Source organism: Rhinatrema bivittatum, chromosome 14 (assembly GCF_901001135.1).
Source record: "Rhinatrema bivittatum chromosome 14, aRhiBiv1.1, whole genome shotgun sequence".
Classification (NCBI taxonomy): domain Eukaryota; kingdom Metazoa; phylum Chordata; class Amphibia; order Gymnophiona; family Rhinatrematidae; genus Rhinatrema; species Rhinatrema bivittatum.
The window spans coordinates 79,333,131-79,358,947 of NC_042628.1; the positions used below are offsets into that span (position 1 = coordinate 79,333,131).

The following is a 25,817-nucleotide window of genomic DNA, read 5'->3' on the forward strand; positions in this document are numbered from 1 at the left end:
ATTTGATGACCTACAGAGAGAGGAAACTCACCCAAAGATGAGATTTGTGCAATGTTCTCTTCACCTAGCTTGATGTTACCCAGGTAGAGTGTCCATCAAGCTAGTTTGAGAGAACCTTGCACAAATATCATCTTTGGGTGAGTTTCCTCACTCCGAAGGTCATCAAATCTTCACAAGAGAGCACTGTTCTGTTCGTATGTCTCACTTTGAATGTCAAAGTGGCCCCTAACCCCCTACACTATTACCTAAACCTCACCTCGAGTTACTAGGTGGGCCTCCCATAGGGATACAAATACCCAGCTAGGGAGAGAACATTATGGCTAGGTGCTCTCACTCATTCGCTCTCTCTCTCTCTCTCTGTATGCAGGAAGTATAACAGGTCTGGCACTTATCACAAAGTCTGAAAACATCACAATTTGCACTAACTTACCTCTTCACATAGATAATTAGCACAAATTATGATAAACTGTCTATTAGCATAAACCACACCCCCTTTGCTATCACATGTGATAAATCCAGGCCTATAATGGCCAAACTAACCCTTCCCTCCTTGGCAGTAGCCCTGGGAGACACATCCTCGGTGCGAAAGGACAATGCACCACCTGGCGATCAGGTCCTTGTTGTATCAGGTTGGTCACCTTTCTTCCTCCAAGGCAGCACCAGGGCTGCCAGTCTGAAGTTGGGACTTGGCTACTATGTCCCTGAAGGTCTCATCTATATACCTCTCTGTCTGCCTCAGCTCCTTCAGGTCTACCACTCTAGCCTCCAGAGATCGGACTCGTTCTCTGAGAGCCAGGAGCTCTTTGCATCGCATGCACATGTACAACTTCTCACCGGTGGGTAAAAAATCATACATGTGACACTCGATGCAAAAGACTGGGAAGCACCCCTCTTGCTGCTGGACTGCTGCCTTCATCTCAAATTTGTTCAGTTCCTAGTTAAGTTTAAGGTTGCTATGGGTGTAGGATTTTGTACAATTAGGGTCCGTATTGTGGAAAGAATCATTGAAATGACCTTAGTGTTCATAAAATGACTCTTAAAACATCTGGAAAGACCACAAAGTCCATCTAATCTGCTCATTTTCCCTTCATGTTGCAATATCGTAGTGCAAACCATATTTGATCTTGGAAATAATCCAACCACTAAGGATCCTCTATGATTCTCCATTGCATTATTGAATTTATTAGGAGGCATTTTAAGAAGGGATTGACTCAGAAGTAATGTAAAGAAACAATTCTTTACAGAAAGGCATTCGTGGAACAACCTGCCAATGAATAGGATGGGTTCAAAATGGTATCAGAATTCCAAAAGTCATAAAAAAGCACAGAGGATTCTTGGTGGAGGGGAAATGATAATAAAGTTGTGGATCAGGGTACCTAACTCCAGTCCTCAAAAGCCACAAAAAGATATGATTTTAAGGATGCCAATAATGAATATACATGAGATATATTTACATACAATGGAGGCAATGCATGCAAATATATCTCATTCATATTCATTGAGGACAGCCTTAAAACCAATACTCTTTTGAGTATTGGAGTTGGCCATTTCTGCTGCAGATGAAGTAGGCTTTGTGACAATGTGGCCAGAAGGGAAAGAAGTAAATCAGAAGAGCCTGAAAATCTATATTTGCCATATGGTTTCTAATTTACAGGAGATTTCCCAGTCTTTCCTGTGAAATGATAGGCATAGCATTTTCCTTCTAATTTCTTGTAACTTTTTATATTTCAGCCTTGCCCTGTGGAGAGAACAGCCATTATGAGGCCTGTGGGAATGCCTGCCCTGCCACCTGCTCTGACCAAGCCGCCCCTTCACAATGCACAGCGTCCTGCGTGGAGACCTGCCAGTGCAATACTGGCTTTGTCCTAAGCGTTGACAAATGTGTTTCCAACGACAGCTGTGGCTGCAACTACAACGGCCTTTACTACAAGCCCAATGAAGAATTCTGGAGTGATAACAACTGCCAGGTGAAATGCAAGTGTGACCCAGCCCTGGGCATGGTCGTGTGCAAGAATAAAAACTGCAAAGCTAGCGAGAGTTGCCAGGTGGTGAATGGGATCCGTGACTGCTATCCACTCAGCTACTCTACTTGTATTGCCCATGGGGACCCTCACTACGTCACCTTTGATGGCTACACCTATGATTTTATGGGCACCTGTATGTATCAGCTCGTTGGGGTGACTTCTCAAGACCCAACACTCACCCAATTTGCCATTTTTGTACAGAACGACAACCGAGGTAACAAAGCTGTCTCTTTCACGCAACTGATAGTATTTCAAATCTATGGCATGACATTCATCGCCAGCAAAGCATATCCTAACATGATCCAGGTATTTATCATTTTATAATATATATGTATGTATTTATTTAATTGATTTATGAGATATTGTCTAACAAACTTGGCCTTTGGTTCAGCACAAAAGGATTAAGTATGTATGTGGATGAATCAAATTACTATAATTCCCTTCATGTAAGTTTCAATTATTTTTTTCAATGTCCATGAATCTGATTGACTAAAGCGATTGCATGACTGTTATTATATTAGACAATATAACAATTATAAGATCATGATTAAGGACGTACTTTCTTACAATACAGCTTGGGTGCCTTCTCTAACTTTATGAGAAGCAAACTTCAGTGAAAGTTAATTTCTATAGGGAAAAAAAGTCATTTATAAACTGTTTCATTTTCTTTTTAGGTTAATGGCGTTTTAACAGCCTTGCCATACTACTTCCAAACCAACAAAGTCAAGGTCTCCCTCAATGGGAAGCATGTCGTTTTTCTGACCAATAATCGCATCAGGGTATCGTATGATTATTACAGCTACGTCACAGCAAAGATTCCAAGTACTTATGCTAATGCAGTCAGTGGTCTCTGTGGCAACAATAACAACAACGGCAATGATGACTTCATTATGAAGGATGGAACCATGGCATCCACTGCTGTTCAGTTTGGCGATAGCTGGAAAGTTGGGGACGTGCCGGGTTGTTCTGCTGGAAGTGTGCCAGTGGTCACTGAGGCACAGAAAAATACCTACAAGACTGAAAACTTCTGTGGTCTCATTACCAAGCAAAATGGGCCATTCAGTAAATGCTTCGCGTCTATTGACCCAAATCCCTACCTCCAAGATTGTCTCTTTGATACCGTAGTGTACAAGGGTCTCTCCTCTGCTTTCTGCAATGCCATCAGTACTTATGTGGCTGTATGCCAAGCCAATGGTATTGAGATCCAGGAATGGAGAACAGCCTCATTCTGCAGTAAGTTTCATTTAATTGTGCAGGCAATTGAACTTTCTCATTAATTTATGTAGAAGTCATTTTATTTCCATCTTATTTACACTGTAAGATTATAGTTATATAGTAGATGCCGACGAGAACCATTTGGCTGCACACTGTTCTATTTCTCTATTCATAACATTTCCTTGACCATCAGTAGCATATGCTGACAGTTATAGCGAGGGATTCAGTCTCGCTTCCTCAGCCCCCTCTCCACTTCCATCTCACTCCCTCCGTCCCCTCTCTCCTCTTACACTGCCCACCCCCAAGTCTTCAGCAGTCTCACTTCCTCTGTCCCCTCTCTCTAACATACAAAAGGCAGTTGGAGCCCGTATGGTACTAGGCCTTTTATAACATGCACAGGATGTAGGATTGGCCCTCAGAAAGCCATAAACAAACAAATTACTATATAGTACACCTCTCATATCAAAACAACATTAACTGCAGGCACTCAGACAGTAACAACCTACCTATAAAAAAGGCAACACTACAAATATTACATTAAGCCCTAAAACACCAATACACCACCTATAAGGTAAACAGAACAAGCCAGGCTGCCAAAAATATCTGCAAAATAAAAAAATACTTCTACCTAAAACTATTTTAAAAGGTTTTGTACAACTACATAAGTCCCTTCTTCATGTGTCATATCAAAGACATTCACATCTGACCCCCACAATTCTTGCCAAAAGTCCAGCGGCGCTACTTTTGCCCTCACTATGTCGACATAGTGAGGGCAAAAGTAGCGCCGGCGCCATTTTGAATATTGGCAATACAGCCCGCGTGCAGGAGGTCGCTCCCGGACCCCCGCTGGACTTTTGGCAAGTCTTGTGGGGGTCAGGAGGCCTCCCCAAGCTGGCCAAAAGTCCCTGGGGGTCCAGCGGGGGTCCTGGAGTGATCTCCTGCACTCGTGACGTCGGGTGACAGGAACCAAAATGGCGCCGGCGCTACCTTTGCCCTGTCAAATGGTAAGGGCAAAGGGCCACCGGCGCCATTTCTATTAACGCAGCCGTGGCCCGAGAGCGGGAGATCGCGCCGGGACCCCCCACTGGACCCCAGGTAATTTAAAACATTTTGGGGGGCTTCGGGAGGGTGGGGGATTTATTTTAAAGGGTCGGGGTGGGTTTTAGGGTTGTTTTGGTGTGCCGGTTTTCCCGCCCTCCCCCGATTTACAATTTTTTACGATTTAAAAAAAAAACAAACCCATGACGATCAGATTTCCCTCCCCCCCAGCCAAAATCGATCGTTAAGACGATCGATCACACGATTCACATCCCTATGTACTACAGAATGTAAGAGGACCACATGCTGAGGCAGAAAAAGATGACATCATCAGTAGGGGCTGCAGGGACATTCCCTTTGAGAAGCCCGACGTCGAGCGCGTACATGCCTAAGGGGCACAGGAAGAGGCAGGAGACGGCAGCATTCAGCAGCCTCCTGACACAAGAGGGGTCAGTTGTGTCCAGCTGTGTTGGAGACAGCAGTGGCTGGACGAAGCATGCCAAACGCGAAGGTCAGGGTGATGGCTTGCATTCTGTTACACACACTCTCTCATACTCAGTGGCTCTCTCTTCTTCACACATACATATACAAAGGCACACTCTCACTCTCAGTTGCTCTCTCTTCTTCACACACACATATACATTGTAGGCACACTCTCACTCTCAGTGGCTCTCTCTTCTTCACACACACATATACAAAGGCACACTCTCACTCTCAGTGGCTCTCTCTTCTTCACACACACATATACATTGTAGGCACACTCTCACTCTCAGTGGCTCTCTCTTCTTCACACACACATATACAAAGGCACACTCTCACTCTCAGTGGCTCTCTCTTCTTCACACACACATATACATTAGGGGTGTGCATTCGGATTGACCGCATTAGTAAAACGCAACTCATATTTTTTTTTTACTTAAAAAATTGATTCGACATAAACGATCGGATTTCCCACATATCGAACATAGATATGTTCGATATGTGGGAAATCGCGATTGTTGAGCCAAAATAAAAATATAAACCCCCTCACCCTCCTTAATCCCCCCCCCCCCCCGACTTACCACAACTCCCTGGTGATGGAGCGAGGAGTGAGGACGCCATTTCTGCAATCCTTGGCGAGAAGCATGTGACGTCGGCGGCACGTCGAGTGACGCCGGCGTCACGTGATTCCCGGCTCGTTCGCGCCGGACGGCTCGTTCGGCCCAAAAAGAACTTTTGGCCAGCTTGGGGGGGGCCTCCTGACCCCCCCAAGCTGGCCAAAAGTTCTTTTTGGGCCGAACGAGCCGTCCGGCGCGAACGAGCCGGGAATCACGTGACGCCGACGTCATGTGATTCCCGGCAAGTTCGCGCCGGACGGCTCGTTCGGCCCAAAAAGAACTTTTGGCCAGCTTGAGGGGGTCAGGAGGCCCCCCCAAGCTGGCCAAAAGTTCTTTTTGGGCCGAACGAGCCGTCCGGCGTGAACTTGCCGGGAATCACGTGACGTCGCGTCTGAGTGACGCGGCGCCACGTGATTCCCGGCTCGTTCGCGCCGGACGGCTCGTTCGGCCCAAAAAGAACTTTTGGCCAGCTTGGGGGGGTCAGGAGGCCCCCCCAAGCTGGCCAAAAGTTCTTTTTGGGCCGAACGAGCCGGGAATCACGTGACGCCGCGTCACTCGACGTGCCACCGACGTCACATGCTTCTCGCCAAGGATTGCAGAAATGACGTCCTCACTCCTCGCTCGATCACCAGGGAGTTGTGGTAAGTCTGGGGGGGGGATTAAGGAGGGTGAGGGGGTTTAATTTTTTTTTTTGCACATATGTACATATACCCAACTCATTGGATTTTTTTTATGTCCATATTGGCCGCAAGTGGGACCCCCTTTCGGACATAAAAAATATGAACATAAAATTTTGCTCTGCACATCCCTAATATACATTGTAGGCACACTCTCACTCTCAGTGGCTCTCTCTTCTTCACACACACATATACAAAGGCACACTCTCACTCTCAGTGGCTCTCTCTTCTTCACACACACATATACATTGTAGGCACGCTCTCACTCTCAGTGGCTCTCTCTTCTTCACACACACATATACATTGTAGGCACACTCTCACTCTCAGTGGCTCTCTCTTCTTCACACACACATATACAAAGGCACGCTCTCACTCTCAGTGGCTCTCTCTTCTTCACACACACATAATCAAAGGCACGCTCTCACTCTCAGTGGCTCTCTCTTCTTCACACACACATATTCATTGTAGGCACACTCTCACTCTCAGTGGCTCTCTCTTCTTCACACACACATATACAAAGGCACACTCACTCTCAGTGGCTCTCTCTTCTTCACACACACATATACAAAGGCACACTCTCACTCTCAGTGGCTCTCTCTTCTTCACACACACATATACATTGTAGGCACACTCACTCTCAGTGGCTTTCTCTTCTTCACACACACATATATACAAAGGCACACTCTCACTCTCAGTGGCTCTCTCTTTGTCTTATACACCCACACACAGGCACTCACACTCAGTGTCTCACTCTTCCTCAGACACACAAAGGCACTCTCTCACAGTGGCTCTCACATACATAGGCACTTTCTTTAACAAAAAAGTCACTCTGTTACACTACGTGTTTTTCACACACACACACACAGGGACTCTCACACAAAACAAAGCACTTACGCTTACACAAAAAAGGCACCTTCTCCCTCACTCACATGCACACTCACATTGAGTGGCTCTCTCCTTCACACACACACATGCACACTCATTCGGTGGCTCTCTCTTTTTTACACACATACACACTCACATTCAATGTTCTCCTTCATACACATGCACACTCACACTCAGTGGATCTCTCTCCTCCATATACCCATAGGAACTCTCTCACATTCAGTGATTCTCTCTGCCTTACACACATGCACACACACACACTCTCACAAAGACACATGCACTCTCTCACATGCAATTCGTTCTCTCCCTCACACACATATACAACCAGTCTCTCACACAGTGGCTCTCAAACACACAGGCATTCTCACACAAAAATGGCACTCTTTCCCTTACACACATTCACACTCAGTGGTTCTCTCTTCCTCACACACAAATGCACACTCACAGTCAGTGGCCCCTGCTCTCTACTGGCTCAGAAAGGCATAGTCACACTCCCTCACACAACACAGGCACTCTCACGTGTTCTTTTTGTGGCACAGATTGTAGCTGGAGACGTATTGATACAACGTCATCTGCTACTGTGGGGCAGATCTTACAATAAGAGCTGCGAGATTGGCCCTGCAGCAGCAGGAGATGACATTCACTTAAATGCAACTCCTGCTGCCGGGTTGCCTGTGGGTCAATGAAGTGGATGGTGTGGTTGAGGGCAGCATCAGCTTTGTGTTTTCATGTCGGCAGGAATAAACCATCTTGTTAAAAAAAAAGCCGAAATAAAACAAACCCAGGGATTCAGTGAATCCCTTGAAGGATCTGACCACACGCCACTGACCACCAACTGCACTAATGTATCACTGTAAGAGATTTTTCATAATGTGATTAAATCATGGGCAATGAGTGGTGGCCAACTGTAGGAGGTTATAGCACACAATAGTTTTACAATAACCAGCTAATTTTTTAAGAAGCACACGGACATCCACACATGCAAGCATATGCTGGAATTTTAAATCATGCATCTACGTACACATGTAAGATTTTAAATAACCCATTGCGTGCATTTGTGCTCTTAATTTTAAGAGGTTATTTGAGCTAACGTAAAGAAAACCACTTATGATGGTTTGGTCACAAGGAAGTTGTGGAAGGGAATGAGTCACCGAGGTTTGACAATAGAGAGGCTGTGGGAGAAAATGATTTATTACGGCTTCTGCCATATGGCGTTCTCATTATAATTAGGAAAGTTTGCCTATTGTCTGACAGTGTAGTAGCTGTAGCTCAAAGAAAAGTAGTTGACGCCTTAAAAATCTCTGAATGTGAATTCGGACTTGTCTGAAAGAATGACCGGCAATACTTTGACAGCAGTTTTCCATAAATGGTAATGGCTAAGCATGATTTAATAAAACTTTGTACTGTTTCTGTCAGAGAAAACTGCTTGATCATGGTTTGCCAATACCATACATTCCTTGCCTGTGGCTGCTGTCCACGGATAGAGATGGATGGCCGTGATCTGCCAATGCTTTTATTGTGTACAAATAAATATTGCATATCTTCAAACTCTTGTTTGAGGAGCAAGGTATATAAGTACAATATTAGATATAGATAGATAAAAGAAAACTCTTTTAAGGAAGTATGTTTGCCTTCCATTTTTAATGCAAATTCTTGTTTCGATTTGTATATTTTGTTCCATAGCTTCTTCTCCTCCCACTGCATTCTTTTGAAATTGCACTATAACTATGGCCAAAGTGGGCATCCTGCCTATCATTTGCATGGGTGTGGATGAGCCTTCAGGAAGGAGAAGACGCTTTCTAAACATTTTATTCACAACTCAGTTTTGTCTCCTTGTATTCAACAGAATCTCAATGGGGCAAGAAGCACAAATTACGGGAGCATGCAAGGGAATTCTTAGACCCCTGCTTCTCCCCTCTTGATATGCCTGTTCCATGGATTTTGTTACAAGCTGGAATACCTATTCTTAGACCAACATAGGTATTATCTAAAGCATTGAGGTTCTGTGGCCACATAAATCATTTTTTTAAGTCATAGGATGTTCAGATAACAATGAAGAGTGAAAGGAGAGAGAGAGAGAAAATAAAAGGCAGACAAGCAGAGAGACAAAAAGATTCCATTGGAGTTTATATTTTCAATGACCTCTGAAATGTATCTTCCATTTGTCCCCAGGTCCTACCTGTCCGTCCAACACTCACTATGAGCTGTGTGGGAATGGTTGCCCTGCTACCTGCTATGGCCTCTCCTCTCCCGAGAACTGCAACGCTCCATGCTCAGAGGGCTGTTTCTGTGACAGTGGGCTTATTCTGAGTGGAGATAAGTGTGTCCCTAACACCGACTGTGGCTGTGTGTACAACGACACGTACTACACAAAAGGAGACATTTTCTACCCTAATGGCCAATGCGTAGAGCAGTGCCAGTGCAACGAAAATGGAACTGTCGCTTGCACAGACGCCTCCTGTGGTGCCAACGAGGAATGCAAACTGGTGAATGGGGTACAAGGTTGCCAGCCAGTTGGATTTGGCAACTGTGCGGCCTCTGGAGCATTCCACTACATTTCATTTGACGGGCTGCCGTTTGACGTCCAGAGCACCTGCTCGTACACTTTGACCGAATTCAACAGCAGTGACTCAAGCCTGGCGGACTTTTCTGTTATGGTGAAGAATAAAGTCTGTAGCAGTAAATATGCTACTGTGACCAAAACAGTAACAGTAGTGGCTAATAATTACGTGGTTACCATAGGACCAAAAAAGGTTAAGGTAAGAGCTAATATTCATTTCACTCAGTTTAAATTTCGGATGATTGAAATCATAGCTTTTAGCATCAGGTACTTCTCCTTCGGATTTATGAGCATTTTATAAATTAGAAAAAAATGAGGAATTTTGGTGGAAATAAATATTATTAAGGCCCTGAGGAATTTGGGCAGAGTTAATAGTAATGAGCAGCTCCTAACATGGAATGTGATACAGCAACACAAGTTTTACCACACATGCTGTTGGGTGAGAGAGAGAGAGAGAAACTCTGTAGCGAAGGCACTGTGTCACTTTCTATTTATACCACTGTAAGAGGGAGCACTTTTAACTCAGTGTGGGATTTGGGGATGGGGTAGATTTTGGGGGGTGGTTTTACATTAACAGTAGGAGGTACAAACAGCAAAGTTGGCATCAGTGAAGATTTTCTGCTGTTTGAATCGATGAAAGGCACAAGAGGAGTTGATTTGTACGATGCACTCTCTACCAAGTTTGCTGCACTCTCTACCTAGCTTGTTTGGAGATAGGTAGAGAGTGCATTGTACAGATCAAGGTGTATTTTCAGGCTTCGAAGAAACAACAAAACAAAATAGTAGCTCACCTCACTTTAAACATCTAAAAGCAGTTTATACATACTTTGTATTTATTTTATTTATTTAACTTCTTTTACTATACCGACACTCAAGACCAGGTCTTATCGTACCGGTTTACATTAGAACAAGGGGAAAAATCAATTAACGTATAAGTGGAAAAGAGAAGTTACATTAAAACAGGGAGAGTAAAAACATGGATGTCGGAAGATAGGACAGAATTAAGTAATTGAACAATAAGTTAACAAAATTACAAACTATAAATTAACATAAAACAATAAATTAATAATACAGAAAACATGGATTATAATCAGCGGAAATATACATGGAAATATATATATATGGAATATATACAGCTGGAATATACATGTTATGTCAGATGGGAGGAGTGGCGGGGGTGAGGGAAAAGGGTGGGTTGAGGTTGCGAGTGGAAAAGGGAAAAAAAGTGAAAAAAGTTTGGGAGTGCGGGGAGGGAGAAGGGTGGGTTGGAGGGTGAGAGAGAGTTGGTTAATATGGAATCCTTCAACGATAGGCTTGTGTGAACAGCCAGGTTTTAAGTTTTTTTCTGAAGGTTAAATGGCATTGTTCCTGGCGTAAGTCTTGAGGAAGCGAATTCCAATGTAGGGGACCTGCTGTTGAAAAAGCTCGCTTGTGGATGGAGTTGTGAACTGATGATTTGTTGGGAGGGGCCTTGAGCTTACTTTTGTAGGCAGTTCTTATTGGTCTTGAAGATGTAAGTAGTTCCAGAGGGAAGGTGAGTTGGAGAGAGGATTGTTGGTAGACCGATTTGTGGATGATAGTGAGAGCTTTGAACAGTATTCTATGTTGAATAGGAAGCCAATGTAAGATTTTTAGGATAGGTGTGATGTGGTCCTTGCGCCGTGTGTTTGTAAGGATCCTGGCTGCTGCGTTTTGCAGCATCTGTAGAGGTTTGGTCGAAGAGGCGGGGAGACCGAGTAGAAGAGCGTTGCAATAGTCAATCTTTGAAAACAGTATTGCTTGAAGCACAGAACGGAAATCCTGGAAGTGTAAGAGCGGTCTTAGATGCTTCAGGACCTGTAGCTTGAAGAAACATTCTTTAGTTGTAGCGTTAATGAATTTTTTGAAATTCATTCTGGAGTCAAGGGTGGCCCCAAGGTCTCTGACATGGCTTGCTAGTGGGGTTATTGTGTTATTAGTGAAGGGGTGGTTATCGCTAGGGGAGATAACCAGGAGTTCCGTTTTGGACGTATTTAGGACCAGGTTGAGATTCGTGAGAAGCTGGTTGATGGCATGTAGGCAGTCGTTCCAGAAATTTAGAGTTGAGGAGATGGGGTCCGAGATGGGGATTATGATTTGCACATCGTCTGCGTATATAAAATGGATGAGGTTGAGGCTATTGAGCAGCTGGCATAAAGGAAGTAGGTATATGTTAAACAGGGTAGGGGACAGAGAAGAGCCCTGTGGTACTCCTTGTTTTGATGGGACGGGGTGGGATTCTTTGTCGTTTATTTTAACTTTGTAGTGCCTGTTGTTCAGAAAGGATTTAAACCAGAGCAGTGCAGAGCCAGAGATGCCTATTTCCATTAGACGGCTGATGAGGATGTCGTGATTTACCGTGTCAAACGCCGCAGAAATATCGAGTAGGGCTAGGAGGTAAGATTGTATGGGCATAACATGGAGTTGTATGGGCATAACATGTAAGATTGTATGGGCATAACATGGAGTTGTAGCAGCTCCCGGGGCCTGCCTAACCTTTATACTGCTAGGTAGGGATCCTCCCAGGACCCAAAATCCTTTGCAGCCCTACACCTTAAGGCAGACCGGGTCAGATGGCTCTAGCCTGGGTTTTTACGTTGTTTGAGGGACTCTTTTCTATTCTTCCTCACATTCACATAAACGTACATAAATGGACATGCGAAGATCTATTATAGTATTTTATAACCCACGTGTTTCAGACACATGCAGGTTATAAAATACATGTATTTCTAGCCGGCTAACATACACACGTATGTATGGTTACACACGAACATCTGCAATGCATTCAAAGCATGTACTTCATTGCACTGAAAGGTGAATTTTAAGAGTGATACATGCACCAAAACTGGGAAATGGTCATGCATGTATCACTTCTTTGCAGCTACCTAATTTTATAAACTAGCCATACAGGTATACAAGTACCAATATGCAAACATCTTGCATCAGGAGAAAAAGGGGCGGAATGTGAGTGGGGAATTGGCATTGTGGGATGTGACCAAGAAATATGTGCATATATTATGTGTGCACCCAAGTCCATGTGAGCGCAAAGTTACTTCTGCTATAGATGAAGTGTAAGTCAGAATAAAACAATTTCTAGCTAAATATTGAGGGGTCTGGACTAACTGTGGGAGTGCAGGCTAAAGAACCAAAGGCATCGTCAGAACCTAGCTGTTGACTGGGCAAACTGGTGAACAAACTGGTTAAACTGGTCATTTCCTGAAATGTACTCACTCGTGTTTACAAAAGCTGACATTTCTCCGCTGAACACGTACAAGTTTAAAATTAGGAGCATACATACACACGCCTGGCCTGTTTTATAATATGTGTATGTAGTAGAGATGTGAATCGTGTGCCATATCGTCTTAACGATTGAAATCGTGTGGCAGGAGAAGAAAATCGTGTTTGGCACGATTATTTCGTTGAGAAATCGTTAAAAATCGTTTTTTCCGATTAGTGCGCACTAACTCGAGTTAGTGCGCACTAACTGAAAATGATACAAATAGACACTTTCTAGGTTACTGAAGGTCAGTTAGGAATGAATATGTGTTCCTATTGGCTGGCAGCCCTCTTATCTATTGATGTTACCAAGGTTACCACTGAGGTGATGGTTGGGGGGATGGGAAATGGAACTGGAAACTCACGAACAGCAACAGAAAATGAAACAAAGTGTTCACACTTCCCAGGTCAGTAAAGGTCACTTAGGAATGAATATGTATTCCTATTGGCTGGCTGTGCTCTTATCTATTGATGTTACCAAGGTTCCACTGAGGTAATGGTTGGGGGGATGTGAAATGGAAACAGTTGGAAGCTTGACAAAAAAAGTAACGTGATGATCAGCACTCACGTGACTAGAACTTCTTTGTTTATTATTTTTGTTAGCAGGCACCTGAAATGCTAGTGCATGTTGAATTTGCCAATCACTGTGCATTTTAGAAAGGTGGTCCTGGCTGGAACTGTACACAGTTCAAATATATGTAATTGATTGTTGGTAAGTGTATTTTTTAAGTAGCCACACTGGCACCAGTATGTTTACTTATCCTCTTACTTCTTACAAAGCTGAGCTAGTGAGTTAAGTAAGAGGATAAGTAAACATACTGGTGCCAGTGTGGCTACTTAAAAAATACACTTACCAACAATCAATTACATATATTTGAACTGTGTACAGTTCCAGCCAGGACCACCTTTCTAAAATGCACAGTGATTGGCAAATTCAACATGCACTAGCATTTCAGGTGCCTGCTAACAAAAATAATAAACAAAGAAGTTCTAGTCACATGAGTGATGATCATCACGTTACTTTTTTTGTCAAGCTTCCAACTGTTTCCATTTCACATCCCCCCAACCATTACCTCAGTGGAACCTTGGTAACATCAATAGATAAGAGCACAGCCAGCCAATAGGAATACATATTCATTCCTAAGTGACCTTTACTGACCTGGGAAGTGTGAACACTTTGTTTCATTTTCTGTTGCTGTTCGTGAGTTTGCAGTTCCATTTCCCATCCCCCCCAACCATCACCTCAGTGGTAACCTTGGTAACATCAATAGATAAGAGGGCAGCCAGCCAATAGGAACACATATTCATTCCTAACTGACCTTCAGTGACCTGGAAAGTGTCTATTTGTATCATTTTCAGTTAGTGCGCACTAACTCGAGTTAGTGCGCACTAACACGATTTAACGATTTTTAACGATAAATCGTTAGAATTTCTATTGTATTGTGTTCTATAACGATTTAAGACGATATGAACATTATCGGACGATAATTTTAATCGTTGAAAAACGATTCACATCCCTAGTATGTAGTACTTGTGCACACAATATAAAATATCAGTGTACCTGGCCGCGAGCCCATATACACCTGCATATGTGCGCCTGCACGCCTGTTTGAAAGTTACTCTCACTATGCACATATTTTTCCTATTTATTTTATATACATGCGTACGTATATTTTTATTTACACATAAAAAGCAATACCACTTACTCATGTAAAACCCTGATTTACACATGTAAGTCGGTATATTGTAAAAGATGTGTGCATTATTGAAATCACCAGTTTACCAATATCTCTACCAGTTTATCCATTTCTTCATCAAGACCTTCCTAGTTTTTCACCCAAAATTCCCACCTTACCCAGAATAGATAATAGCCGAGTCAGATATCAATTGTGTAAGATAATTAGCAAGTGTAAAAAGACACAAATAAGTTGCCAAATATATGTACATAAGTCTCTCATAAAATAGCGACTTAGAGAAATAACTTGTAGCCTTGGCTTTGAATGTCCCAGTCCTACCCAAATTTGCGCACAAGATTAAAAATAAATGGGCAGTTTTGATATTTATAAAACAGCACGCATGCAAATACAGGCTACTTACGCATGCGTCCGCTAATTTTGCATGCAGAAATGTTTTGCAAATTTCCCCGTAAGTTAGCTGCTTAACGTTCCTAATCAGCCAGTATGGACCACTATACGACTGGTATCAGATGACAATATTCTTGAATCTCTTTCATTTTTATTTATTAAAAATATTTCTATGCTGCGATATCCAAGGTCCTATGCAGCTCACAAAATTAACATTCATTATAAAAAAAAAAAACCAGACAAAAATGCAATAAAATACAATAAAAACAGTAACTGAATAGTAGAGCCTTTAATTGTTTCCTTCAGCTTTTTATGCATTTTTCTTTCCTTAAAACTGAAGGAAGCTGGTTCCAAAATTATGAGCCTGCTGCTGAAAAAAGCCTCTCTCTCATGTCTGTAAGGCTGATGAATTTATGGCTAGGGAACTCCGGTAGTTGTTGACCCTCTGATCACAAACATCTTGAGGGAGGATACGGTGTAATGTGTTAGGCCCAGACAGATGGAATTACAATAGACCAAACCTGATATAACAAGTGACCGTAAGACAGAGCGAAAGTCAGAGGTTTCGAGATGGGGTTTTAATCTCCGTAACATTTGGAGTTAGGATCTTTGAACTATTGATTTAGCACGTAATTTAAAAGATAAAAATTACTCCAAGGTGTCTAGCTTGGTTCACTACTGGAATGGTAATGTCTTGAAATGTTCTTAAATAATCCTAAAGCCCTCATGTGCCATACGCCCACAGTAATTTCTTAATGGCAGCCACTGTGGCAGGACAGACCCTGCTTTCTGTAATGTGATCTAGCACTGGAAAACTCTTCCATCTGTAGAACAACCCAATACAGGAACACCATATTACAGCCTAGCTGAGTGGCATCTGGATTTAGCAGTACACAGCTGTACGTTTTTCTCTGTCCCTTGCAGAAGTGATCGGTGAGAGAGATAGGGATGAAATCTAGGCCTTCATTTTCTCTGAAGACAAGGCTGAAATTGAAACACTATAAAGTCTAATTTCCCAATCACAGTGGGGGCTGTGTGTTGGGGCTTCCCAGGATTTGTATGTAAATAGACAGTGCTCAGCAGCCTAGCTGATTGGCATTTGGATTTCAGTGGTACAGCTTTGTGGTTTTCTCTTTGCAGGCGTGATCAGTGAGAGAGAGGGAGGAAATCCAGGAGTTTATTTCCTCATGCTCCTGTACTCTGGAATATAATCCCTTCCACCATAACCCTCACCTACATTACCCCAGGGCCTACCTTTCTTAAATATTCTTCCAAGGTCTAGGTCAAATCATCATTCATTTAAATTAATTGATAAATAGAGATTCTTTAGATTCATTAGTGTTCCGCATAAGCAAACCCCCCATCCACCCTAAGGGTAACAAATAATCTCCCTACCTATACTACATTACAAACAAAGACCAAGATTAAATGACAAGGGTTCAAACTACCTGCCTTCAAACCATTACATCTGCCAAAGTGTGCTTCAATAAGACCACCCTCCCTATCCAAGTAACATGGAGGTTGGAGAACCCCTCAGACACCCAAACAATCTTGCATCGGACATCGCTGCCCAGTCACTTTGCGAGGATTTAACTACACTAAGGATACACTTTTCTGAGTCTTGGGCTCCTTAATGCCCACTCAGCTAACAGTAAATCTCAATACATTCTCAACTTCAATCTCCTCATAATCTGCCTGATGAGCGCCTGGGTTGCAGAGGATAACAATGGCTCACTAGCTCAACTCAGTGTCCACTTGGATGCCTTATACAACTACACAACTTGTCCTATGGGCTGTGCAGGAGGTATGTAATGTATAAGATATCCAGGTTAGCAAAGCTGATCTAGTTACTCTCTGACTCTTGATTTAAGTGGCAAATCTGAATTCTTAGACATAAAATGTCAAGGCAATGAAGGACCACACTTTCCTGATATATTGCCCTCCAGACACCCACCTTGATCCCTTTCTCAAGCTTTCAGAATTTATCTGTGATATTGGCTACTTTGCCTCACAAATTCTTAGTTCTTGGAGACTTCAACTATCATGCAAAGAATCCCTTCAGTGGCATCACTGCTACCTTCTGATGCAATATAGAGGATAATGGACTCATTCAGTTAATCAAGGTCCCCACTTACAAACATGGTCACTCCCTTGACTTGATCTTCCATTCAGCTAACCTCAGTCTTGACTTCAATATGATAACGACCCTATCTCTCCGAGCCACCATTCCTATCCCAATGCAAACCCAATGCCTCCCCCTCCCCACATACAAAATTTCATCCAGAAATCTTTCCCCAATCATAAATGAAAGTATGGAACAACTTCTCAAAATACCAGAAACTCTAATACTCTCAGACCTACCAGAAGTCCTAATCCAACTAGGGAACAACACATTTATTGCAGTAATAGACATCTTAGCTCTGCTAAAATCCAGGCCAAGGAAACACCCTAGCAATTCTCCCTGGTTCCACATGGGGCTTCTCCTAAAAACAGCAATCCCACCAACTAGAACAAGCCTGGATGAAGCATAATATAAAATATGAAAAGTGCCAAAGAGTGATTTCCACGTCATGCAATTGTGTAACATAAAGGAAATCTCAACATGAAATTCGTTAATATAAATGCCAAAACAAGCATAATACAGACATGAATTTCAAAATTGCAAAAAGCATGCTAAGTAGTATAACAGCTTGGTGAGGGTACAAGATGTTTCTCTCTTCAAGGAAGTTGAGGAGTTGGAAAAATGGGTTCCACCTCTTTAGGACTACTCGTCATTTGCGGTGTGATTTTTTCAAAGGCCAAACGACTTCACTCAAATTGTATAGGAATGTTCATTCAAAAATCATATGTCCATCATCTGTTCCCCGAAGTGTAGGTGAAGAATTAAACCCGACAACGGCCGGTGTTTCGCGATATCACAATCGCTTCTTCAGGAGCAAATTTTTAGAAGTATATTTCTAGAACAGATGCTTCATCCCGGACTCAAGCGTCTCCAACACAATCCGGGATGAAGCATCTGTTCTAGAAATATACTTCTAAAAATTTACTCCTGAAGAAGCGATTGTGATATCGTGAAACACCTGCCGTTGTCGGGTTTAATTCTTCACCTACACTTCGGGGAACAGATGATGGACATATGATTTTTGAATGAACATTCCTATACAATTTGAGTGAAGTCGTTTGGCCTTTGAAAAAATCACACCGCAAATGACGAGTAGTCAGGACGGCAAGTTGGTACACTGCCGTTGTCAGGCTTGCTGATGCGGTTTCATCTCATTAATTTTTAAATTTCAGTTGGTTGTCACAGCGCGGAGAAATAATTCACAGTGTCTTTTGTTGTTTTTTGCCATATAGAGTCTGCCCATCAGCCCAGTTAAGTAGAATAATCTGTTTTTTCTTATCTGAATGAAAGGAATCTTAAGGATAAATAAGAAGGTGTTGATTCAGATGGGCCCTTGTTATTTAAGTTGAAACGATTCTTCTGCATCTGTCTCATTATTACAGATTAATGGAGAAACTGTCAATCTGCCAGTGACTGTCCCTGACGGCAATGTGTGGATCAACCAGGAAGGAAAGAATATCATCATTGAGACAGACTTTGCCTTGAAAGTCCTATACGATGCTGCGTATTATGTGGCCGTTGCAGTCCCCAGCTCCTACAAGGGTAACGTGGCTGGTCTCTGTGGCAACTTCAATGATGATACCAAAGATGATTTCATGCTGCCCAACAGTCAGATCGCCCAAAATGTGAATGAATTTGGTGCAGCTTGGCAAGTGAATGCTCAGGATGTATCATGCACCAATGGATGTGGTGGCAACTGCCCTGTCTGTGATAGCTCCAAGCTGAATTCCTACAAAGATAACTCCACCTGTGGCATGATCACGAACCCAGCAGGACCCTTCAAAAACTGCCATGCCAAAGTCAACCCTGCCAACTACTTTAACCAATGCATCTATGATGTGTGCGCAGTGCAAGGAAAAGGAGACGCTCTCTGTAAGAGCCTACAGGCTTACGTGGCTGCATGCCAGGCTGCAGGAGCAAACATTAAAAGATGGAGAACATCTTTATTCTGCCGTAAGTGCACACAGAAGACATGTGGGAAGGGAAAGGGATGTGGTGTATGGCTTAAGGATTAGTTTTAGGGACAGACAGATCCTCCACCTCTGTGACCTTGGGCAGGTCACTTCATCTCCTGGTGCCTCAGTTAGAATCCTAAGTCTGCTTCTGACTCTCTGTGTATGATCTTCGTAAAGTCCCTTTATCTACCTCTGCCTTATTTTATCCAAATAATGAAGATGATAGACTTTACGCTGGACCATCCACATTCTCAAGAAGAGCACATGAACAGCAAATACATCTAATCATCTAATTGGCTGTAGTCCAACCTGATTGATTGGAAGTAACTTTATTTCTTAAAAATAGTCAACTATGTTTAGCCAAAAACACTGATGACCATGGCGTATGACTATGATAGAAATATATTCTCCATTACTGCCCCCTGACTTGTTTCAGAATGCACCCTTTACAGTATAAAAGTGTTACCTCATGTAAATTTGGAGAATAACCTAGCTAAGAAAGCACAGTATCTGCCCTGAGATAATGTTCTTAGGAAGTATCTCCTAGAGGAAAAAAACTATGAATGTTTTATAAGCAGTAACAGACTTCTAAAGCAATATGAAAAATAAGTTCTCTTTTTAGTGGTTTCACAGAAGCAAAGGTCATCTCCCCTCCTTAACTGTTTCACGTCTTTCTTTTCTCAGCTCTTGTGTGCCCTAAAAACAGCCAGTACAAACGTTGCACCAGAAGCTGTGATTACACTTGTGCTAGCATTGCTGCTCCCTCCACTTGCACGGAGAAGTGCTTTGAGGGCTGCGAGTGCAATTCTGGATACATGCTTAGTGGTCAGAGCTGCGTGCCTATTGGAAACTGTGGCTGTGTATATGGTGGGAGATACTTAAACGTAAGTTTTCAGCTCAGTTACCTGCTTAGTTGGATCAAAAAACATGATTGTTGTCTAAACTTGTCCACAAAGAATTAGCCTATCAGTGCTCTGATATAATAAATTTCTATTCTATTCTACAGCAGAGATGCCTAGGGAAATGCCTTGATCAGCAGCGCTCTGATAGAACAATCCACTTGTTTATTGTACAGCAAAGATGCTGTGGGGAAAACAATGATCAGTACTATGATGGAATAATCCATTACCCTGTGCTATAGCACAGATACCATAACAAATGCATCGGTTGGTGTTGCGATAGAATAATCTACTGTTCTGTTCCAAATCCTTATTAACCACGTCCTCCTCAATGGACTGAGAAATGAGTAAAAGTTGTAATAGCTTCACAGTGCACTTCAAGGAGACAAAAACAGTAAAAGAAATCAAAAAAGCATGCGATCAGCAGAAAGGGTCATTCAGGGAGAGAGCAGCTCGGGTCTGTGACATTGCATCAGACATGAAGGTCTGCAGAGTAAAGGTGCCTAAGGGTCCCTACCTTCTATGATAAAATCAAGAACAGGGTTGGGAGGTTGCAGTACTGTAAAAACCTCCTCAAGAGAACAAGGCAGGGAAGAGGAGATTTATTTTATTTATTTATTTAAAAGTTTTATATACCGCACAATGGGTAGGTAAACTATCCGTCTAGGCGGTTCACATATTCAAACATAAGGATAAGGAGTAAAAAAATGGATGGAGAAGACAAGTAGAAGACAAGAAGACAAGAGAAGACAATCCATGCTCCAAGTTGTATTACTCCCTTGTTTTATTGTAACTGCATTCCTTAGCCTTTCTCTTGTTTAATGTGTTAATGTTTTATCACTACTATTATCATTATTTATTACTATTATTAGGATCAATGTTATTTTTTACCTTTTTGTTCCCTGTCCACTTGTTAAATGTAAACCGGCATGATGCGATATTTATTGCGAATGCCGGTATAGAAAAAATTAAAATAAATAAATAAAGTAGCCAAGAAAGCAAACAGAATGCCAGGAATTATCAGTCTGACCCATAGCCATTTTTCAGTTACTGATAAGCCCTGGCTGAGTCCGGTTTCCAGTCAGAGCAGGGCAGGTCATTGCAGAAAGACTAAATTAATTCTTTGCCTCCGTGTTTACTAATGAGGATGTTGGGGAGGTACCAGTTCCGAAGATGGTTTTCAGGGGTGATGACTCAGACGAACTGAACGAAATCACTGTGAACCTGGAAAATGTAGTAGGCCAGATTGACAAACTAAAGAGTAGCAAATCACCTGGACCAGATGGTATGCATCTTAGGGTTCTGAAGGAACTCAAAAATGAAATTTCTGATCTATTAGTTAAAATTTGTAACCTATCATTAAAATCATCCATTGTACCTGAAGACTGGAGGGTGGCCAATGTAACCCCAATATTTAAAAAAGGCTCCAGGGGCGATCCGGGTAACTATAGACCAGTGAGCCTGACTTCAGTGCCAGGAAAAATAGTGGAAACTTTTCTCAAGATCAAAATCATAGAGCATATAGAAAGACATGATTTAATGGGACACAGTCAACATGGATTTACCCAAGGGAAGTCTTGCCTAACAAATCTGCTTCATTTTTTTGAAGGGGTTAATAAACATGTGGATAAAGGTGAACCGGTAGATGTAGTGTATTTGGATTTTCAGAAGGCGTTTGAAAAAGTCCCTCATGAGAGGCTTCTACGAAAACTAAAAAGTCATGGGATAGGAGGCGATGTCCTTCTGTGGATTACAAACTGGTTAAAAGACAGGAAACAGAGTTGAATTAAATGGTCAATTTTCTCAGTGGAAAAGGGTAAACAGTGGAGTGCCTCAGGGATCTGTACTTGGACCGGTGCTTTTCAATATATATATAAATGATCTGGAAAGGAATACGACGAGTGAGGTTATCAAATTTGCGGATGATACAAAATTATTCAGAGTAGTTAAATCACAGGCAGACTGTGATACATTACAGGAGGACCTTGCAAGACTGGAAGATTGGGCATCCAAATGGCAGATGAAATTTAATGTGGACAAGTGCAAGGTGTTGCATATAGGGAAAAATAACCCTTGCTGTAGTTACACGATGTTCCATATTAGGAGATACCACCCAGGAAAAAGATCTAGGCATCATAGTGGATAATACTTTAAAATCGTCAGCTCAGTGTGCTGCAGCAGTCAAAAAAGCAAATAGAATGTTAGGAATTATTAGGAAGGGAATGGTTAATAGAACGGAAAATGTCATAATGCCTCTGTATCGCTCCATGGTGAGACCGCACCTTGAATACTGTGTACAGTTCTGGTCGCCGCATCTCAAAAAAGATATAGTTGCGATGGAGAAGGTACAGAGAAGGGCAACCAAAATGATAAAGGGGATGGAACAGCTCCCCTATGAGGAAAGGCTGAAGAGGTTAAGGCTATTCAGCTTGGAGAAGAGACGGCTGAGGGGGGGATATGATAGAGGTCTTTAAGATCATGAGAGGTCTTGAACGAGTAGATGTGACTTGGTTATTTACACTTTCGAATAATAGAAGGACTAGGGGGCATTCCATGAAGTTAGCAAGTAACACATTTAAGACTAATCAGAGAAAATTCTTTTTCACTCAACGCACAATAAAGCTCTGGAATTTGTTGCCAGAGGATGTGGTTAGTGCAGTTAGTGTAGCTGGTTTCAAAAAAGGTTTGGATAAGTTCTTGGAGGAGAAGTCCATTAACGGCTATTAATCAAGTTTACTTAGGGAATAGCCACTGCTATTAATTGCGTCAGTAGCATGGGATCTTCTTGGTGTTTGGGTACTTGCCAGGTTCTTGTGGCCTGGTTTTTGGCCTCTGTTGGAAACAGGATGCTGGGCTTGATGGACCCTTGGTCTGACCCAGCATGGCAATTTCTTATGTTCTTATGTTTTTTTACAATTAAAGTCAATGTGGGAAGCATTGCGGCCTATTTTGGGATCCAGAATGTCGGCTTCTCATCACTTCTCATGAAACTTGTGGGAAGAATTCATCAGAATGGGAAAGAACTCTAAGCCAACCAGACTGTAGCAAAGCAGCACCAAAAGTGGCATCAATAGCGCAAGGCTCTGAAAAGGGGCAAAGGGATGTTGACATCGGCAGGAGGTCTCCAAGGCATCATTAGCGGAGCAAAGAAGACAGGGAGGGGAAAGGCCTAAAAAAGGATCCAAAGAGGGCACAAGAAGCAGTGGCATGAAGTAGATGTCATTAGAGGCAAACTGGCAAGAAAAGTGGCATCCTAAGACACCCTAAAGGGGGAACAAAGTAGAAAAGGTGGCAGGGAAAACCCAAAGATACTGTTAAAGGGGCCAAGCAGCAGAGAGTGGTAATAAAAAGCAAAACAACATGAGAAGTGCAAGGCAGTCCCCCAAAGTGGCAGGAACATCTTGGGTGTAAGGTCTGGGCATTGGCACAGGAGATGCCAGTCATTCTGTTGAAGCACACTTGCCAATTGTCAGATTCAGTACAAGAAAGTGAACTGTGACAAGTATCATTTTCTTAACATAAGCTTTAGCTTTTGTTACATTCCCTGCTTGAACTTGATCAAGCTACTCTGGGTGGAATTTAGATTTTCTTGTGAAATGGGCTTTCTGAAGGAAATTATTATCACATTCAGAACATGAAAATGGTTCCTAATGGTTTTCTTGATAAGTTGTAAGCAATTTTTTAATTTATTATTTAGAAACCTTTTCTCATATTCTGTATATGAGCTCTGGTTGATCCATTTCCTGATTTTTCTACTTTTGCATTAGTTCTCTCTCACAAGGTGAGCACTGGTGCTGCCTTGGAGGAAGAAGGTCTCATGATTGGAGAGCATAAACCTGGTGCAGCAGGAAAGGATCCTGTAGCAAGGACCTGCTCTCCAGGTGGTGCATTGTCCTTTCGTACCGAGGATATCTCCCCAAGGCCTACTGCCCAGGAGGGAAGGGTTAGGTCGGCCGTCATAGTTGGTGATTCGATTGTTAGGAATGTAGATAGCTGGGTGGCGGGTGGGCGTGAGGATCGCCTGGTAACATGCCTACCTGGTGCGAAGGTGGCAGACCTCACGCATCACCTAGATAGGATTTTAGACAGTGCTGGGGAGGAGCCGGCTGTCATGGTACATGTGGGCACCAACGATATAGGATAATATGGGAGGGAGGTTCTGGAAGCCAAATTTAGGCTCTTAGGTAGAAAGCTTAAATCCAGAACCTCCAGGGTAGCATTCTCTGAAATGCTCCCTGTTCCACGCGCAGGTCACCAGAGGCAGGCAGAGCTCCGGAGTCTCAATGCATGGATGAGACGGTGCAAGGAAGAGGGATTCAGTTTTGTTAGGAACTGGGGAACCTTTTGGGGAAGGGGGGAAGTCTCTTCCGAAGGGATGGGCTCCACCTTAACCAGGGTGGAACCAGACTGCTGGCGCTAACCTTTAAAAAGGAGATAGAGCAGCTTTTAAACTAGAACAAAGGGGAAAGCCGACAGTCGCTCAGTAGCGCATGGTTCGGAGAGAGGTATCTTTAAAGGATACTAATGATGCATTAGAATTAGGGCATCCCGACAGTGAGGTTCCAATAATAAGAAAAGTAGTCCAAGTGCCTGTAACTAAAAATTCACCTGAGCTAAAAAATTTCTAACTTATCCCTATCAATTAAAAAGCAGAATAAAAATACAAACAAAAAACAAACTTTGAAATGTTTGTATGCTAATGCCAGAAGCCTAAGAAGTAAGATGGGAGAATTAGAATGTATAGCAGTGAATGATGACATAGACTTAATTGGCATCTCAGAGACATGGTGGAAGGAGGACAACCAATGGGACAGTGCTATACCGGGGTACAAATTATATCGCAATGATAGAGAGGAGCACCCGGGAGGCGGTGTGGCGCTTTATGTCCGGGATGGCATAGAGTCCAACAGGATAAACATCTTGCATGAGACTAAATGCACAATTGAATCTTTTTGGGTAGAAATCCTTTGTGTGTCGGGGAAGACTATAGTGATAGGAGTATACTACCGTCCACCTGGTCAAGATGGTGAGACTGACAGTGAAATGCTAAGAGAAATTAGAGAAGCTAACCAAATTCGTAGTGCGGTAATAATGGGAGACTTCAATTACCCCAATATTGACTGGGTAAATGTATCATCGGGACACGCTACAGAGACAAAGTTTCTGGATGGAATAAATGATAGCTTTATGGAGCAGTTGGTTCAGGAACTGCTCCATAAAGCAGTGACTATATGTTCTGTGATTTTGATGTTTAGAACACTTTCCACTATTTTTCCTGGCACTGAAGTCAGGCTAACCGATCTGTAGTTTCCCAGATCACCCCGGAGCCCTTTTTAAATATTGGGGTTACATTAGTTATCCTCCAGTCTTCAGGTACAATGGATGATTTTAATGATAGGTTACAAATTTTTAATAGGTCTAAAATTTCATTTTTGAGTTCCTTCAGAACTCTGGAGTGTATACCATCCGGTCCAGGTGATTTCCCACTCTTCAGTTTGTCAGTCAGGCCTACCACATCTTCTAGGTTCACCGTGATTTGGTTCAGTCCATCTGAATCATTACCCATGAAAACCTTCTCCAGTAAAGGTACCTCCCCAACATCTTCAATAAACACCGAAGCAAAGAAATCATTTAATCTTTCCGCGATGGCCTTATCTTCTCTAAGTGCCCTTTTAACCCCTCAATCATCTAACGGTCCAACTGACTCTCACAGGCTTTCTGCTTCAGATATTTTTTTTTAAGTTTTTACTGTGAGTTTTTGCCTCTACGGCCAACTTCTTTTCAAATTCTCTCTTAGCCTGTCTTATCAATGTCTTACATTTAACTTGCCAACGCTTATGCATTATCCTATTTTCTTCTGTTGGATCCTTCTTCCAATTTTTGAGTGAAGATCTTTTGGCTAAAATAACTTCTTTCACCTCCCCTTTTAACCATGCCGGTAATTGTTTTGCCTTCTTTCCATCTTTC

General features: G+C 42.5%; 1 protein-coding gene across 1 annotated transcript in view; it reads left to right on the forward strand.

The window, feature by feature from the left end:
* The window catches only part of LOC115075651 (IgGFc-binding protein-like), a 152,608-nt gene that overhangs the window by 113,726 nt on the left and 13,065 nt on the right, over window positions 1–25,817 (forward strand). The window contains exons 15-19 of the mRNA XM_029576225.1: window positions 1,732–2,330; window positions 2,699–3,257; window positions 9,109–9,695; window positions 18,379–18,949; window positions 19,636–19,835. Of these exons, the coding sequence (XP_029432085.1) occupies window positions 1,732–2,330; window positions 2,699–3,257; window positions 9,109–9,695; window positions 18,379–18,949; window positions 19,636–19,835 (2,516 nt within the window). The remainder of the gene's footprint in view (window positions 1–1,731; window positions 2,331–2,698; window positions 3,258–9,108; window positions 9,696–18,378; window positions 18,950–19,635; window positions 19,836–25,817) is intronic.